Here is an 18,891-nt window from a genome sequence, read left to right as displayed (position 1 = left end):
AGGGTATCATTATAAAGTAATATAAATTTTATCATTTTTTTCCTTTTTATCCAAACAAGTTTTATAATCACTTTTTTTTTTTCCTTTCTTTTTCTTTTCCTTTTTTTTCCATTTTCTTTCCCTATCTTTCCTTTCCTTTCCACTCCTTTCTTTCCTTCTATACAAATAAAGCGTTAGTGAGGTCATGAGGTTCGACCTGCAAAAGAGTTGGAACGAGAGTGACGTGGTTATCAAACCATTTTGGGAGATCCTCAGTACCAGTACCAGATCAATTTTTTCACTAATAAGCATCAGCCCACATAGCATATTTTCTCTTATCTTTCCCATTTTAAAGATTAATTAGAAGTGTCCTAACATGAATTTAAAATAAGAAAAAATCATAGTGCCGATATCATTCATCTTAGTAAATATGATACAATTTTGCATTGCCAATATATAAGATTCTGTTGACATTTAACCAGGGAAGGTTGCATCTAAGCCTGAGAACTGAGCCAAACAAGTTGCACAAATCATGTCCAGGTTAGTTCTTTAATTTATTTTAAGTAGCTTAAACTCTGATCATGATCATCATGAGAAAGCCATGTCCATTCAATGATAAAAGCAGCTTGTTCAGGCTTGGTTTGTGAACTGTTTGATTTTAATGTACTGAGCTTAAACTTGATTCAACCTTGAGTTTGAGGCCACTGAGTGTGACTTAACAATATACAACTTGTTTTTGAAACCATCGGTTACTTCTTATGAGTTTATATGAGTTCACATAAATTTGTAAACAATAAGAAAATATGAAACAGACATGAATTAGTGGCCATAACATAAACAGAATATTTACTTGGGCTTGTTCACCCCCACACAGTCTATGTTAGAATATTGAATGCAGATCCAATGCATGCATATTTGGATTGAGGAAATCAGTGATAATATCTTGCCAATCATGAAGGAAAAATCACCAAGCAAATTGATGGTAATAATTATGGAGGCAAGCCAATCAACGAAGGAAGTTAAAAAAATATTGATAAACGATACTAACAAAATGGAGGCCACACACCATCATGATTAGGATAGAAGATCGAGCTGTTAAAGAAAGAATAACAACTTGTAGCAATTATCATTGTCCTTGCAACATCATATCAAAAATCAAGGAGACAATCTCATGTCCTGCCATAGTGTTCTCTCTTTTTATTTTCATGAAACCTCTTGATGAAGAGCAAAGAGGAAGTATCGTGCACGTAAGGGACGAGGGCCCTAAACCATGTTAAAATATCTTTTTTGTGTGTGGCATCATTTTGATTTGGTATTAGAGCCAACGCTCTCATCCTCAGCTGCTCGTGTTTGACCAACTGTTGTAGTTTTCTTCTTCTTCCTCTGCTGGTCTTAGACTTGCTCTCATGGCACCATCAGATTCGTCTAACCAGCTAAGTATTCAGCCAACTCTGCAAATTCCCTCTAATTGGCAAACTTTTCTAAATAATGCCCATATTTACTTATTATGGGAGACCCAGTGCACTCCCTTTATGAGGTCTTATGATCTATATGGCATGATGGATGGTACTAAACCATATCCGCTGAAAGTTATAAAGGGAGGGCTGAAAAAATTAATCTTGAATACGCTATATGGATGTGTCATGACCAGCTTCTGCTAAGTTCGATCATATCCTCTTTGACATAATCAGTCTATGTTCAAATCATTGGTATGAAATTTTTTAAAGAGAACCTATGGGCACATCCTAGGTCCAAGGTCATGCAGTTGAAAAAACAACTTCAAAGTCTTAGAAAAGAAATTATGGCTATTGATGAATAATTTTTCAAAGTCAAGATGCTTGTCGACCAGTTGACTACGGCCTCTAAGCCGCAGATGAGGAAAACAGAAATCTCCACATAGAGGTTTTTCTACCAAGTACCTAGTGTTTAAAACATCTAGCTCAACTAGACCCAATGCCATCACTCTGGCCGAACTCCATGGGTTGACACAGGATGCCCAACTCAAATATTAAGAAGCCAGCACGGATGCTATACCTTCTCCGGCTGCCAATATTAGTATAATTCAGAAAACAAGGTAGCATATTTTATTTGCCAACAGAATTCTTTCTGGGGTAGAGGTTGTGGCCATGGCATAAATAACGGGGGACGTGGAAACTAATCAAATAAACTGCGGGTAGTTTGTCAATTCTATGACAACCAGCCCACTCGCCAAAGGCATGCTTTAAAAAAAGGATTTCCTGAAGTTCAAACAATAGCAACAATGAAGCTAGCACCTATCATGTTTCAGCTCTACACGTGCTTGATAGAAAATTGGTTCTTGAACACAGATGCTAGCCATCAATTTGGATTCTTTAAGTGTATTTGGATTCTTTAAGTGTCCACGGTTAGGGTTGGGCATCTAGCCGGGCCAAGCCTATAAAAATGTTCAAATTTAAGCCCAAGCAATGTATCAGGTTAGCCCCATTAATCAGACCAGGCAGGGCCTTGGGCTTGAGCTTATGCCCTAGGCCCCGCCCGGCCCGATTATTAATGGGCCGGGCTGGTTTCTCTCTCTCCATTATTTTGTGTATATGAACGACCATCCCAACACAGATGAGGCCGAGCGAGGTTGGGAAGGGAGAAAGGAAAGGGTGTTTAGGGTTGCGTAAGGAAGCGTGAGGCTCGGATTTACTGGGTAAGAGATTGAGAGGAGGGTTGAGATGGCCATGTCCAGCTGCTGTGCCAGGTTCCTCGGAGGAAATTTTGCGCCTTCATGTCTTCTTCCTCCTCATCCTCCTCCTTCGACTGTCGATCTGAGCCTGAACTACTGTCCAGCTCATCCTCCTTCCAGAGGACTCAAAGAAAGCAAATCAGCTCCTCTTTGTCATCATCACCGCTCTTGATGGCAGCAGGGATGTCGTTGTCCTTCATCTTCAGATTCCCTCCCAACTTTGTGAGGCAGCTGAGCGTCAGGTCTAGGCGCAACTGCAGCAACATCGGCACTGGTGGTGATGGCAAGGAAGTAGTCGGCAGTCACAGAGCCGATGGGCGACGGGGAGGACAAGCCGATGGGCGACGGGAGGACAAGCCGATGGGCAACGGGAGGACCGGAGGAGGCGTTCGGCGACACAGGGAGAATGAAAGTATGAAACATTGAAACGAAGTTATGAAACCGAAAACCCTAACCAATGTTAATATATATATATATATATATATATATATATATTTCAAGTTATCAGGCTTCTCGAGCCCTTGTGGAACACATAATCAAGCCTGTGCCCGACCTCTTAATTAGCGGGCCAGGCCGGGCCCCATAAGATCAGCCGGTTAAGAATCGGGCCGGGTATCGGGCAGTGGCCCGGCCCAGTGACCAGGCTTATCTATGATTTCTACACTTAAATGATAGAATCAAGATCGGTAATGACTTATGTGTGACTCATAGAGTCATCAATAATGCATTCTTTAAACTTAATTTTCTCAAATATGTGTTTGCATAATGTTTTTTATGCTCCTCATATGGTTCATAAGCTGTTTTTTGTTAACAAGTTTTGCATGGACAACAAATGAGTGTATTTTGAAAGCTCAATCCACATGAAAGGAGATGCTTAGAGGGACTAGGAAGCGTGAACTTTATCATATTCAACATCCTCAGCTAGTGCAACTACAAAAGTCGAACAGCGCTACTTTCTATGGTGCTTGTGTGTCTTTAGGAGGATGGCATGAGAGGTTCAGCCATCCCTTTCATTCCATAGTGAAGTCTACTGTTCAAAGTTTTAAACTTCTTGTTCTTGATTTAGACACTATAAACAATTTTTGTGATGCATGTTTATGTAGCAAGTTGCATGCTTTACTTTTTTATGACTGATTATAAATATAATGCATTCTTTAGATGATCTGTTCAGATGTGTGGGGACAAGCCCCTAATGTAAGCATGGATAAATCAACTATTACATGGTTTTTATTGATGATTACTCCATATTTATTTGGCTCTATTTACTTACAGAGATGTAATCACCCCAATTTTGTCAAAATTCTATGTTTAACATTTTTTGAACATTTTTTTGATAACTTTACAATAGCCTTCAAGTATTTTCGGCTTCAAACACTTCAATTTTCTTAATTATGGTCAATTTTTCTTTATTGGCTATCAACTATAGTTGGGACATATAGACTTTGGACACAAAGTTCAATCTCAATTTAAATTTATTCTATAATTCAAACTGGATCCAGTTCAAAAACTCATAGGGAAGCCTAAAACAAATCGTTAGATCCAAATCCAGATTCAAAGCCAAGCCCTAGATCCAAAATAGAGCCCTAGATTTAAAATAGATCCTTAGATTCAAACTAGATCCAAAATAGATCTATATCCAATCCAAATTCTAAAATTGGTTTCACAACAGATCTTTAGATCTAGACCTTGATCCAAATCTCAATTCTTGACTCATTTGATCCCAATTTGTGCCTTTGTATCAATCCAGACCCGATTGGAACCCAAGATCCAAAATCTAGATCCATATCCTCGTTTGCTTCGAAATTCTTAATCTAGATCCAAACTTAGATCCAATTCCATGTTTTTACCTCAATCCAAATCTAAATCTGAGATTTAGAACCAAATCAGAGTTTTAGATCCAAATTCAAGATCCAAATACAAATGTATTATTTTTTATCTATTCTAAGCTTTGATCCAGATTCAGCTCCAAATCTGAGAGCTTGATCCATATTCAGATTTAAATGCAAGTCACGAATCATTCCCAGACCAAGTGTTGAGACATTATAATCTTTTCCAAATACCAATAGTTTCTAATTAAAGATTCTCAGAATACCCTTAATTTTTTGAAAATATTATTGAATTTTTCAAAATGCCCTTTGGTTTTCTTGAAATATCATTTCTTTTTCAAAAATAACTTTTTTTTACAAAATACAAAAATACCATTTGTGGGGCCCACAGCCAACATGGCAGACCAAGCTTTGCCTGGCCAGCCCTAGCTGCTTGGCATTGTCCTGGCTGGCCAGTTCTGGCATTGCCAAGCCTGATGCGGCTGGCCTGGCCCGGCCAGTTTTAAACTTGCAAGGCCTAGTGTAGCCTGGCCTGGCCAGGCCAAGCTAGGCCTGCGGCCGTTAGCACAGGCCAGAATGGGCTTGTGGCGGGCCAGCTCAGCCTGTTTAGGCTTTGTAGTGGGCCAGGCCTAGGCTGGGTAAGCCTTGGGTGGGCAGCCTACTCTCTGGCACGATCAACCCTCCAGTCAACCTATTTTTGGATAGATTTGACCCTCATATGGTTTTTAAGTTATTTTTAAGCCAATAATGACTAGTTAATGTCTAATTTTATTTTTAAAAAGTCCACAATGCCCTTGAGCCTCCTTCCTTTATAAATACCTCCTCATTTATTTCATTTAACATGAAAAAAAATCCATCATATTTTCAAGTCTTTGAGTCCTCTCTCTCTTCTTCTTGATTTCTTATTCTCTTCTTTTTCTTGTTTAATTTTACTTATGTGGTTTTCTTAATCTTCTACTCCAAACCTTCATTTCCAACTAGAGGAGACCTTGGAGGAGCTTGTGATAGACTCTTGAGGAGCATCTCCAACTTATTCAAGTCACCATCAAAGAGCTAAGGAGCCCAGCAGGCGGTTAGGTCAGGAGAGATTGTTGGAGTGAAATAGGTAATCGACAAATCTTGATTTATTTGATAATAATATTTTTTGAGAAAATAGTTTTCAAGTTTATCTCGTTACTGCAAGTGGCCCCCTCACAGTTACGAGATGTTGAGATAGGGCTCAACGCTACTATTCAATATCTCTTACTTGGCCATGAGACCATTAGTTTACTTCCATTATGTGTAGGTTTCCTCTATCTTTAGTTACGCAGTTTTCTACAATTGATTTATCCATCGTAACTTGAATTTTGTTCAAGATTCCTAACGAGGTTTTCCATTAAATGGCTTTCCATCACAACCTTTCAATTATATCTTAGTCTCATATGGACTACATGCTTAGTTAAGGAATCAGCAACCATAACATTGGTAGACATGTAATCAAGTAAGATTTCATTTTGCTCAATCATTTTATGAACATAATGATATTTTGTCATTATATATTTACTCTTTGAGCTAACAACTCAATTTCTAATGAAAAATATATCTGCTTGATTATCACAGTACAGTTGAACTGGTTCATGATCAAGATCTAACTTCAAGTCTTTAGGAACCAATTTATCAAAACAGCAAAGGTACTAACGACATTGCGTACTACATATTCTCTTCTCGTGTGTACAGAGTAACATATCCCTATTTTTTATAGGACCATGCTATTGCTCTATCTCTAAAAAGAAAAACATATCCATATGTGGACTTACCGTCATCTTTATAGCCAACAAAATCTGCGTCGGAATAGCCAACTAGAGTTAGCTCATCGGCTTGGTAGGACAACTTCAGTCATTTTGTTATTTTAATATATCGAAAAATTCTTTTAACTACTTGCTAGTGAGGCAAATCAGGATTACTTTGGTAGCGGTTTACAAGACCAATATGAAAGCTTATGTCTGGTCTTGTACATAACATAGATACATTAAGCTACTGACAACCTAAGCATATAGAACATTTAATTTTTGTTGTCATTCGCTAGGATAATCACTTTGCTTAGATTTGTTCATTTAGCAATGTGAGTTCCAATAAATTTGCAATCTTGCATGCAAAACTTTTTTAAAGTATAATCAATATATCGTTCTTGGCTCAAACTTAGAATTTTCGAATCTCTATCTCGAGTGATCTTTACTCCTAGCATATAGGATGTATCACACTTGTCCTTCATTTCGAACTTCTCGTTTAGCTTAAGTCTTTGTTTTGAGTATCATATTGTTATCATTTGTAGTCAACAAAATGTCATTGAAATATAGTGATAGGATGCAAATGAGACTCCCACTTTTCCAGACATATACATAGTGGCTTAACTGATTTAATACGTATCCAAGCTCTGTGATTACCTTATGAAAGACAAAGTACCATTGTTTAGGAGACTGCTTCAAACTGTACAGTGATTAATTCAACTTGTATATTTTGTCTTCATTTCTTTGATGATGTATCTTTGTGTTGAGTTATATATATGGTTTCTTTTAACTCACCATTCAAAAAAGTAGTCTTCACATTCATCTCACAGACATTCAAGTCATAGAAGACTGCTATAGCAAGAATAATTCTAATTGATACAAAATTTGCAACTTGTGAATATGTTTCTGAATAATCAATTCATTTCTTTTGTGAAAAACCTTTCACCATCAGTTTTGCTTTAAATTTCTTGTCTGATCCGTCAGCTTTATACTTTTTCTTTAGCACCCATTTACTCCCAATGAGTCTTCTATCCTCATGAAGGGAACATACAAAGTTTCATTAAAAATGACACTGGTGCCCCTAACGTTTAGACAATATGACCTGACTCCCATAACATCATAGTATGAGTTATTTTCCATATAAACCTTTTGAACTCTTAGACCCAGGTCTTCCATATAAATCATACGTTCTTTCGTTTTGGCGATGTGATGGGTAGCCCCTGAATCTACCCACCGGCCATTCAGATCTCTATCTACAAATAAATAATCTGACACAACACAAATGACTTCTCTATTGAAGTTCCCTTGATCTTTCTTGTTGTTGTTGTTGTCATAACCATTGTTGTTCTTTCTATTTAGAAACTTTGTCCTACAGTTCTTCTTGATGTGTCCAGACTTTTCGCATCTGTAGCATTTTACTATAGCTCATTGAAGCCTCTGATTACTTATAAAATTGCCCTTAAACTTGCCATAGTTTTTCATTTTAAATTGCTTGGGTCATACAAGCACATGACTACTGGTAGGTTTATCTTGGATTGTCATTAACTTTGCATTCTTTCTCTTAGTGTTCTTGTTGAATGACTAACTGAATGGGAAGCTTCTCTAAAGTTAGAGTGTCAAACTGAGAACTCATAACAGTGACTGTCATATCCAAGAAGAAGGTAGGCTATTCAGAATCGTACAAATCTAAATGTTGTCAAATGTCACATTTCCTACTACAACTAAGTCTTAACCATGGCCAACATCTTGGTAACATGGTCAACAACTCTATCTGACTCTTTCATTTTATATGAATTATATTGGTCTATGAGCACCTGAACATACATCATAGTAGTGGTGCTATACTTCGAGGAGATGTTGTCAAGCAGTTGAATAGTCCTCAAATACCCTAATCAGGTCATCTTCCATGAAGGTTAATATGATGGTTTTAGCCATCAAGTTATCAGTCTCAAAGGCATCATATGCTCTCTTTTCCTCATCCGTAGGCTTGTCTCCTGAAGTGGGAAAGGTTTGTTGATTACGTAGATCAGCCTCTCGAGAGTCATGACCAACATGATCTTCCGTTTCGATGCATGGAAGTTGGTTCCATTGAGCTTCTCAGTCTTGGCAAGTTCTAAGGCTCCCACTTTAGAAATCATTTCTAAAATTTAAATTTTTAAAGGCAAGTGAAGAACAACAAGGAGGAGGTTTAAATCACCGTTAGATACACACAATATAAATAATATCATCTCAGGAAATCTCCAACAATATTCTAAAACATTACTTAGAAGCAAGGAAATCTCAATTTTAAATTTTAGTACATGAACTTCCTCTTTTATTTTCAAAACTATTTTCGGAACTCTCTTTTAGCAACTTTTAATAAAGCTGGGCATCGGGCCGGGCCGGGCCGGCCCGACCCGATAAAAATGTAAAAATGAAGCCCAATAACCTAAACGGGCCGGGCCCAAGTCATATCGGGCCTCAGGCTTCGGTCAAGGCCCGAGGCCCGGCCCGGCCCGATTAATAACGGGCTGGGCGGGCTGAGATGGGCTTCGGCCCGACCCGTTATTGAAAAAACTCAGACACAATGAATGCAGGAGGCAGCACAATTTATAACTTCAGATGATGAAACACCATGGAGTATCAAGTTCTTTTATAGGCACATTGATAGTTTACAGACTGATGGGCTAAACTAGATTTATGAACATAGCAATTAGCAAGACACCATTGTGTTGTAAACAAGTTTCACTCTGCAGATAACGTGCAATGTTGGGTTACCTTTTAGAGTTCAGACAAACCAAAATCTTAGATTTGAAATCCTGCACAAGTTAATCCATTTTCTTATAATGCACAAAGGTGCAGTTGATCATCAAGTGCATAAGACTGTTTTACACTATCAAATGCAATTGTGTGCCTGTATCCACCAAGGCCAACACCAACGCAGCACCGCTGCTCATTTGGTTAGCTTCAACAGTTCAATATGATTTAACAAGCATATGTTTCAGATATACTAACAAATCTGAATAACCCTTTAACTCTAAGGGGTCTATAGACAAATGAAAATCACTTAATCAGTGGCCTAGTTACATGTTTCACTAACAAATCTGAATAACCCTGTATCTCTATGTCCACCATGATTGCAGTCCTCCTCTATGTCCACCATGATTGCAATCCTGCTGCTTCTGCACTTGCAATGGCCCAATGACAAACTTGGATTTCACCTACAAGAGCAACAGTAGAAAACACAAGTAAAAATTAATTCAATAAAACCTACACATATAAAAGGCTAAAAGAGAGTTATAACATTTTACATACAAACTTGCTCATTCCTCCTGCACTTTTATATGGACATGCTAATTCGAAATATGAATGAAATGTTATAACATTTTACCACAACGAAATATGAATCATGCTAATTCGTCACCAGAAGAGTCCTCCTTATCTTCAAAACTACAAAAGACACATCACCACAAGCAAACTACAATGTTAGTATATCATAAAAAACAAAAGGAATGAGCAAAATTTGACATTAAACAATGAACATCTTACATTTCGCATGAGTTATCTTCATCACGAATCCAACTCTGTGTACAAACTAGTGCTTCAACAGTTTCAGGAGTGGTAGAACATCGATAATCATTAATAATTCTTCCAGTTGTACTGAATGAAGACTCAGATGCAACCGTGGATATAGGGATTGCCAATATATCTCGAGCCATTTTGGATAAAACTCTATATTTACTTTCATTTTCCTTCCACCAATTTAATATACAGAAGTTTTCATTGGGTCGAAGACGTTCTATTGGATCAGTTAAATATGCTTCCAGATCTGTGCGAGGTACTTAAGGAGATACAGAACTCATGTAATATGTGAAGAAGGCATCTCTTGAAAAAATTGAAGGTCTCTCTTCTTCAAATTCCACATTGGTGTTGTTTGCATTCTCATTTTCTTCATCATATGTTGCATACACAATTTTGTACTCAGCATACAATTCATGAAGACTTCTCTCTACTTTTTTATATTGTACCATTGCATCACGTTCATTTAATTTCTCAAGCACATACTTCAAATATCCCAATTTGGACCTGGGATTTAAGACAAATGCAATTGCAAAGAGGACATTGTAGTCATTTTTCCAATATTTGTCAAATTTTCCTTGCATTTTGATGGCTAATGATTTTATATAATCATTGCCTGCCACACTATGTGTATGCAAATGGTTGCGTACCTTCTGTATTTCTTCAAAAACCACATTAGCTGTTACATTTCTAGTAGCAGAGAAGATATTTGTAACATTATAGAATAACTTCAAAAATTGGCACAAGGTAGTTGCATAAGACCATTCATCCTCAGAAGGTAAATTTATATAATTGGGATCCACAAAAACCAAATGTTGAAATGCATCTTTGTAGAACAATGCATCTCTCAACATAATATATGTAGAGTTCCATCGAGTTGGAACATCATAGGTTAATTTCTTTGTACCAATCAAGCCCACTGTTCTTATACAAACCTTAAAGGAATGTAACCGCTTTGGTGATCCCTTTACATATTTAACACTTTCACGAACTTTTGAAATTGTATCATGCAGATCCTGCATACCATCTTGAACCATAAGATTTAGGATATGTGCACCACAGCGAATATGCAAATGTTGCCCTTGCATTGGAATAAGATGTCTTCTTCCTAAGTTCCTTGTCAATGTAGTTATTGCACTATCATTCGTCGAACAATTGTCAGCAGTAATAGAAAACAACTTTGACTGAATGTTCCATTTAGAGATGCAATCTAATAAAGCCTCACACAAACTATTTGCATTATGTGGTGGAGGTACATGTACAAAACTGAACATATGAGCATGCAACTTCCAATATCTATCAACATATTGTCCTGTCACGCATAGATAACCCAATGTCTGCTGTGAAGTCCACATATCAAATGTCAATGAAACTCGCTGGGTAGAATCATTTATAAATCCTTCAAGTCGGACTTTCTCAATCTTGTACATTGACAGAATTTCTCTTTTCATAGTTCTTCTAGAAAATGGAACGAACCTATGATTGCAAGCTTGAAGAAGTTTATTATGATATTTATATTCTGCCAAATTGAATGGAAGCTCATGTGCTATTACACACTTTGACATCAACTTTCTAATAGACTCCATGTCAAATTTTTGTATAGATACAGAAGCGGCACCAGAATCATTGACTGCAAGAGCTAAAGTTCTTTGTTTTCCTTCATTGATTTGCCTACTTAAGCAAGATTTTATATGTCGACTTAAATGGCTAGTTCCATGACCACTGCTTGCTTTCAATCGTTCTCCACAATGTTTGCACTTTGCAAAATCTTCTCCTTTATATGTAACCAATATAAAATCAATCCATACTTTTGAAGTCCTTTTTCTCTTGGATACAGCTTCTCTCTCGGTAGATGATTCCAATGATTCTATATTAGAAGTTGGACAATATTCTTTATCAGACATACCGTGCGACATAACTGACATAAAGTTGAAATGACACATGTAAATAACCAAAACAATAAAAAGGACCATTAAGATGCACAATGCGTAATTTCATTAATATAGAAATATCTTAATCCAAATTAATGACATAGTTAAAAGCAGGCAATTATGAAGAAACTAACTAGTAGAAGAACATAATATCACTAAATTTGACCTTAAAAAAATTGAAGCTATCACTAAATTTGAAGCATACACTTTTTTAATATATTAAATCTAGCCAATTAGAGATCTTTTCTTCAGCAATTTTTAACATCTATTCACTCCTGCCGATTGATTTTTTCTGTCTTAAAAACTTCTACCAGATTCCCATGGGCAGCAACTTTTGGCTTGATGAGGCTTTTCTCTCTTTACAATTCTATATCTCATTGTTAATAGAACTGGTATATGAAAATGGATTACCTCATACATTTATGAATACAATAAATCAAATATCAAGTAGATCAAACATTGCAGAAAATGAATGCAATATATATAGTGGTCCAGAGTGGTCAAAAAACCATTTGCCGTGGTATAGATCGCAGTATCCTGAAGAATAAACCACCAGTGACATATAAGTGTGATTCTGTTGAATATGTAAACAGAAAATAGAAAGGAGAAAAGAGCTACGACTAAAGGCAAATATAATTTAACTTTTGGAAAAGAGCGATATATGTCCAACAAAGATAAACCACAAGTAGCTATTATCTTAACAAGCCAGTATCATGCCACAGGCACCAAACATAAGAGACTAAGAACAAGCCAGAAGTAGAATGTGATTCTTAGTCTCAAAACATTTTTCAGATTGTAAGGATACAATAAACATTGTGCAAAACATACGTAAGTCCATAACAAGGAAAAAGTATGACTTGGTAACCAAAAAAGAACCATTTGGAAGAAACATGAAGCATACACCACAAAATTTGAAAGATTCCCCTAGGTCAATAATTTCACAAACCAGCATGCTCATTCTAAAGCAACTAGACGCAGAATACCAATACAAGTGGTAGTCATTTCAGTCACATAATTGCACATACCCGAGCCATTGATAACATTTGCTGATAAAGTATTGTCGATGTCTGATGTCATAGAACCATGTATAGAACCTAAGCTGCTGTTCTCATTCTTCACAGTCATACTCAATCTGTCATTAGAACCCAATGGTGCAGTAACAGAAAAGTTGCTTGAACCAGAACCGCCCTTTCTATGAAGGATATGATGGCTTTCTTCTTTATCATTACCAAGATACCCAAATTGTGCTTCTCTATCACCATATAGACCATTAAAATAGCCTTGAAATGTCGAACTAACTGATACAATAGTCGAAAGAGATGAAGAAAGAACCAGAAGTACTGCTAAGGCAGCCAATGAAACAGTGAGGGCTGAAATTGATTTTGGAAAACTGTTCATCCATAGAAGCGCTTTTCTGAGAACAGAACTTAAATTCCAGAAATCCCAATGGGCAACTACCATAAAAGTAACAGGTAAATTGTTTAAATCTGAATACATGCCTTTTCTGATTGACTGGTCAAACCACTTCAAAAGTAATCAATACTATAGTATATTATTTATTAACAAAGAGAACAAGGAATAGGCAAATTTGGAGCATTCCACAACACAGGCCCGTGTCATTCACCATATCTTACGATATGACTGCCGTGTCAGACAATAAGGCCGATACACCCCATAACTTATGATATGGGGCTAGGGCATCTTTTTTAAGGAAGCACGACCATACAGGCGGTGAAAATCAGGGGGGAAGGAGACGACCATACAGGCGCCCTTAAAAAACACGACCATGCAAAGCAGCAAAACAAAAAAACAAAGGAAATCAGGGGGGAAGGAGACGAACCTACAGGCTGTGAAAATCTCAGAGCTAATCCGTTGGTGAAGAAGACGATGAGAGGAACAAAAGCTTCACAGAACACGAAGAGCTCTAGCGCCTTCTTAAACAATCCCTTTTGAAGCAGGCTTCCAGACGAGCTTTGAAGACCTTCACGGCAGCCGGCACACGGTCACCGGAGAAGGCAGCCGATGGCGACGGCGACGACCGGAGGAGCAGCCGATGGGCGAAGAGGAGGCAATGTCGCAAATGCAATCTCTTGAGTCTCGACGGGCGACGGCGACGACGGAAGGTCGAAAGGTAAACCCTAACTCTCTAAGCTTAAGTTCATTTTTATTTAACCCTAACGAGTAACGAAGTTCATTAAAAAAAAAAAAAAACAACGGGCTTCGCGGGCCGCCGCCGATCAAAGTGGCTGGCCCGCGCCCGGCCCGTTAGTTACCGGGCCGGGCCGAGCCCGGCCCGTTAGTTACCGGGCCGGGCCGAGCCCGGTAACTAACGGGCCGACTACTATAAAAGCAAGGCCCGGGCCCGGGCCCGAGTCGGGCCGGGTACCGGGTACCCAGCGGCGGCCCGGCCCGGTGCCCAGGCTTAACTTTTAACAAGTCTGAGAGTATCTCTATGCAATTTCGTACAAAATCTTGGTTTTTCACTGAAACTTTCACAATCCTCTTTTTGAAAATGTTTTTAGCAAAAAAGTTGTAGCATTAATTTCTAAAAAATCTGACAATGTTTTTGAAAATTTTGCTAATAAGGTGGACTAAATTTGTAATTTTTAAATTTTGGGTGTAAAAACACTTTGAACCAAATTTTTGACATTTTTCAGTCTTTCTTCTCTCTCCTCTCGCAAAACCCTCTATGCTAGGGTTTCGTTGTTCTTCCATCGACTCTCTTTGTTCTTGTCAGGAAGGCTGTTAAAGCTACATCTGGCGAGTGGTAGAGGAAGCTTGCGACCTACAACGTCACCACCTCTGACAACTCACTGCTTTGCCTCTTCAGCATGTTCAACTGACAAGGTGAGACACAAAACACTTCACTTCTGTTTCTGTCAATCTCCCTCTTCACCAGAATTTCTTTTGGCTTGGATTGCTGGACAAGGTAAGGATTCTCTGGCTCCTACTTTTATGTCGACAACGCACAGGTACAGATGAGCCTTCGCGAGTCATGATTGCAATGCATTTGGCATTCCCATTGCTCTTGACTGCACCAAGCAGATGGTAGTCTGGCAGCAGTGCTGCGATGCGAGCAACTGAATTGTGTGAGAAAGATGTCCAGCTGAGCACTAGACAATCTCGAACCCTCTGGATGGGTCTAGGGTTGTCACTGGAAAAGAGAACATAGTGACAAGCCGGGAGTTATTGGTCTACCGAAAAAGTAGCAGCGACGGATATCTAGCTACTACAGAAAGGGAAACCGGCGAAGACTTCTCCACTGCACATACTGCTGTGGCCCTCAAATACTCTATGCTATGGTTTGATACAGAATAGAGGGTTTCAGACAGGGTGTTCAGGTGTTCTGGTTAGTCCGTGCTCTCGCATGACTATTGGAACAAGAGCAATAGAGATTCTGTAGTTGTGTCAGAGGCTCTAGTGAAGAAAAAAATCAGCTTTTTTAGAGGCTCAAACTGTAGACACAGAGGTAATTTCTTTTCTTTAGTCTTGAGCGTGCAACCTCTTTGTTTTCTTATTATTGTCATTGTTTTCCTTTCCGAATCTACTACCTGAGTCCTTGACAGGGGTATTTCTTCTATCATTGAGGTTCTTTCCAGGTTCTCAATCTTCTATACCCTTGTTGGGGTTCTTACAGAACAACCAGAACTTTCAACTAGCGGAAGGATGAATATCTATCATTCCCAGCCTATTCACGCTCAGGTCTAGAGGTCAACTATGTTCTCTGTTTCCTTATGATTCAAGGATACAGTTTTTCAACTTGTAGAATAGAGCATATAATTACATATAACAGCTGAGAGAGCTCCAAATATGTTCGAACTAGCATGCTTTCACATTCATGAAACATGATCCAAAACAGCATGTTATATGCGGAGACTGCATTCATCATAGGCATCTCAGGCACCACAGAAGTGAGATTGGACTTACTGGAATTTGAGAAATCCCACTCTGATACCAATGTTGGGGAGCCGGCATTGGAACAGTCAGCAGTGGAGCAGCGTCCTTTCCCAGATCTGTGTCTTCGTAGCAGGATCACCATTGGATACTCCAGGATGAATACACGAGCGTAAGAGGCAGAGGTAGTGACAAAGAAGAATAAGAAGAAATGGAAGAAGAGGTGATGATTCTCGAGTTTGCTTCTATGAGGCTCCTCTTGGGCAATCATTGAGTAACTCTAAAATAGATAATCGTTGGGCATATATAGGCCCGCCTCATTGTAATGTTTGGCAAGTGGGGCAAGTAGGGCTGAATCAGGGTCCAGACTCAGACCCGAACCCCACCTGCATGGTGAAAAGAAGCCCAACGTCCGGGCTTTCCCTATCCATCTTCTCACTGGTTCGATCGTGAGAGAAGTTGGTGGTGGAAAAAGGGCAGCGGGGACGAAGGTGGATGGCGGCGGTGGTAGTGCACATGCGAGCCCAGTCCATCCCTCTCTGTCTCTTCTATTTTCTTCTTCTTTCTCACCCTCTATTGTTGTTCTTCTCCCCCTTGCCATTCTCTGTTAGGGCTGAACACGAGCCAAGCTCGGGTAGCTCGAACTCGGCTAGCTCGAACTCGGCTCGACTAAGTAAGAGTCGAGCTCGGCTCGACTTGAGGTCGACAATAACTCGACTACGAGCTCGACTTGAGGTCGACAATAACTCGACTACAATAGCTCGAACTCGACTCGAAAGTCATGAGTCGAGCTCGACCTCGACTCGATTAAGCTCGATAAACTCGTTTGCTCTTGAAGAGACAGACGCAGATCTAGTCAAGAACAACTCGTTTAAGCTAGATTAACTCGTATGCTCTTGAAGGGAGATACAAAGGAAATCACGCCTTTTTTCTTATTGAAGAATGTATGAATTTCTAGACAAAAACGAGAGCTAACTTTCAGAAAAATTAATTGCGTCTTATAAAGGGAAGCTTTCCCATAGGTTGGAGCTGTAAAAGCTTCAAGTTTTTCTTGTCAATGCCATAATCAATTGTTCCACGAAAAAAAAAAATTATATACACTTTCAATTAGCACAGAAAACACTTTTCCATTAACTTACATAGACTATACAAGCTGATACATAGCCTCAAAGGGTGTAAAAACCAATAAAAGATAGATGTTATTCTGTGTACAGTAACTTCCGTTGCCCACTTTTATGTACCATGCCGCTGACAGTGCTTGCTAATGAACCTGAACAATGATAGTCATCAAGGAAAAGAAGAATAAGGACACAAATATAGAACTGCACAAGCACCTCCACTAACCAGGTGAGTCAGCAGCACCTAGATTGTAATATGCATGATCTCAGACAATAAATTATGTTGCATTCATTTACCAAGGAACACTTACCTCTAGCATAGGATTCATCGTCCCGCTACCTGAGTGTAGAACACTAATGAAGCAAGATAATAATCTTATAGCTGATCTGTCAAGCTAAATTTTCCCTTTTGCCCTTTGCATCTCTCGACTGCCAACAGAAAATAGAGATCTAGATGAGAGAGAGAGAGAGAGAGAGAGAGAGAGAGAGAGAGAGAGAGACCTGTGTACCAACAGATTTTTTAGACTCCAAGAACTGACTATAGATCCCATAGAGTCTCTGCCTCTCCGATTGTGAGACGGACGGCCTTGCCTTCAAAGCCACTGCCCTCAAAGTTGAGTTATCTTATCTATAATTGGAACTCTTCCATTTACTGGACCATTCATGCTTTCTAGAAGTTTATGAATGGATGCAAGTTGTGCATCAGATAAAACAGCTTGGAGGTCAGCACCACTAAATCCATCAGTTACGGAAGCTATAGCATATAAATCAACATCACTTGCCATGGGAAGCTAGTCAAGAAAACACAATAGACCATTAAGCTCACAGAAAAAAAGGGGATACAAAAAACCTTCAAGAAAAACAATCCAGCTAACAAAATTTACGAGGAAAAAGTCTATTGCAGGCATCAGTTGGCATGTGCAAGATATGCTGGTTCATCTTTGTATTGATAAAAAAATAGTCAGACAACAGTCAACGATATCATTCTCCACAATTGCTTGGAGAAATCTCGGGAAAACAAAACACATACAAATGAACAGATCACAAAATTATGAATGCTCTACTCTTCCCACAAAAAACATCTACAACATTTCGTAAGATACTTTAACTTATAAAATGAAACAAAAAACTAACATGTCATACACATATGCATAATATTATTTCCAAAATGAGGAAAATATGATGGTTTCTACTGCCATTTTATTGAGAAGCTTCTTTTGGCAACATTTTCAAAATATCATGCTATTTTTCCAAATGATATTGTTTAGGAAATAAAGATACAATATTCTCAACATTGGTCACCATTTTGCAAACAGGTTTAAGTTAATCAGTTCTGACATAAAGCCTGTAAAAAATCAAATATTGTATTAATCTATTATGTGGATTTAAGCAACAATATCATTACTAACCTTTCTAGATAGAACTTTTAGAATATCCAGCCTCTCATGCTTTGAAGGAAAATCACAGAAAAGAAGTCGATCAAGTCTTCTAGGACGCAGAAGTGCAGCACCAAGCAGGTCTGGCCGACTGCCAAAATGTGCACAAAAATGAAACTTAAGTTGCTAGCACATGAGCATAGAAATAGCGATTGAACATTGGTGAATCCGAAGCATAAATTAGATAGACAAAAGGGTTAGTTTGACACCATAATTCTAATCTATGGAAACCAAGATCAAGATAGCATTGTTCCCATGATTTTCTGTTTGTCAATCTAATCTACGGAAACCAAGAGCAAGATAGCATTGCAAATTGCTAAATGGTAATGTTGCTGGACGGATTTGACAGAACAATTGCTTGAAGAAATCTTGGGAAAAAAAAAACACATACAAATGAACAGGGTGCAACTCACACATCCAGCATACACTAGTTGATCCTTTAACCACACTTTTATGGCTGATTCAAGGATACAGGGAAAACAAAGTACAAAGTTTAGAACAATATACTTACAGTTAATCAGTTGAGAACTTGAATAACTCGAATTCACATACTCACTTCATATAGAAGCTCTTCAGACAATCATGAGTCATGAACATTGAACATTAAAGCAAAAAACTACAAGAGGCAACTGAAACATACACTAGAATCACATTAGATCAAGAAAAAGAAGAA

At 38.4% G+C, this 18,891-nt stretch overlaps 1 protein-coding gene and 3 long non-coding RNA genes across 7 annotated transcripts; 2 read left to right on the top strand and 2 right to left on the bottom strand.

Annotated features, from left to right (window-relative positions):
• The first annotated feature begins 1,068 nt into the window (after positions 1-1,068).
• On the top strand, positions 1,069-11,511 carry LOC116251534 (uncharacterized). The gene is made up of 3 exons (XR_004171697.2): positions 1,069-3,101; positions 5,497-5,620; positions 11,443-11,511. It is a non-coding gene; the product is annotated as an uncharacterized LOC116251534 (long non-coding RNA).
• On the bottom strand, positions 9,066-13,276 carry LOC116251532 (zinc finger BED domain-containing protein RICESLEEPER 2-like). Of its 3 annotated transcripts, XR_004171695.2 has the most exons (4): positions 12,796-13,276; positions 9,810-11,757; positions 9,652-9,710; positions 9,066-9,481 (listed from the first exon to the last, which is right to left on the bottom strand). XR_004171695.2 is itself a non-coding variant. In XM_031625859.2 (2 exons), exons 1-2 carry the CDS (start codon positions 13,265-13,267, stop codon positions 10,103-10,105), a joined length of 2,127 nt encoding a protein of 708 aa, XP_031481719.1. In that variant the 5' UTR covers positions 13,268-13,276; the 3' UTR covers positions 9,066-10,102. The 3 variants fall into 3 exon arrangements, 2 of the variants coding, with proteins under 2 accessions (XP_031481719.1, XP_049933113.1); XM_031625859.2 differs by having other exon boundaries at positions 9,066-11,757; XM_050077156.1 differs by having other exon boundaries at positions 9,066-12,307; positions 12,796-12,932.
• Positions 13,277-13,292: 16 nt separating this feature from the next.
• On the top strand, positions 13,293-15,709 carry LOC116251533 (uncharacterized). Of its 2 annotated transcripts, XR_004171696.2 has the most exons (4): positions 13,293-13,901; positions 14,512-14,617; positions 14,743-15,239; positions 15,370-15,709. It is a non-coding gene; the product is annotated as an uncharacterized LOC116251533 (long non-coding RNA). The 2 variants fall into 2 exon arrangements; XR_007572990.1 differs by lacking the exon at positions 13,293-13,901 and having other exon boundaries at positions 14,479-14,617.
• Positions 15,710-16,615: 906 nt separating this feature from the next.
• Positions 16,616-18,312, bottom strand: LOC126409879 (uncharacterized). Its single transcript, XR_007572760.1, has 3 exons — positions 18,192-18,312; positions 17,284-17,573; positions 16,616-17,211 (listed from the first exon to the last, which is right to left on the bottom strand). It is a non-coding gene; the product is annotated as an uncharacterized LOC126409879 (long non-coding RNA).
• Between the last annotated feature and the right edge of the window lie 579 nt (positions 18,313-18,891).

Source organism: Nymphaea colorata, chromosome 3, assembly GCF_008831285.2.
Source record: "Nymphaea colorata isolate Beijing-Zhang1983 chromosome 3, ASM883128v2, whole genome shotgun sequence".
Lineage (NCBI taxonomy): Eukaryota > Viridiplantae > Streptophyta > Magnoliopsida > Nymphaeales > Nymphaeaceae > Nymphaea > Nymphaea colorata.
The sequence above is the reverse complement of the archived record's forward strand: the minus strand, read 5'-3'. Positions and strand labels throughout refer to the sequence as shown.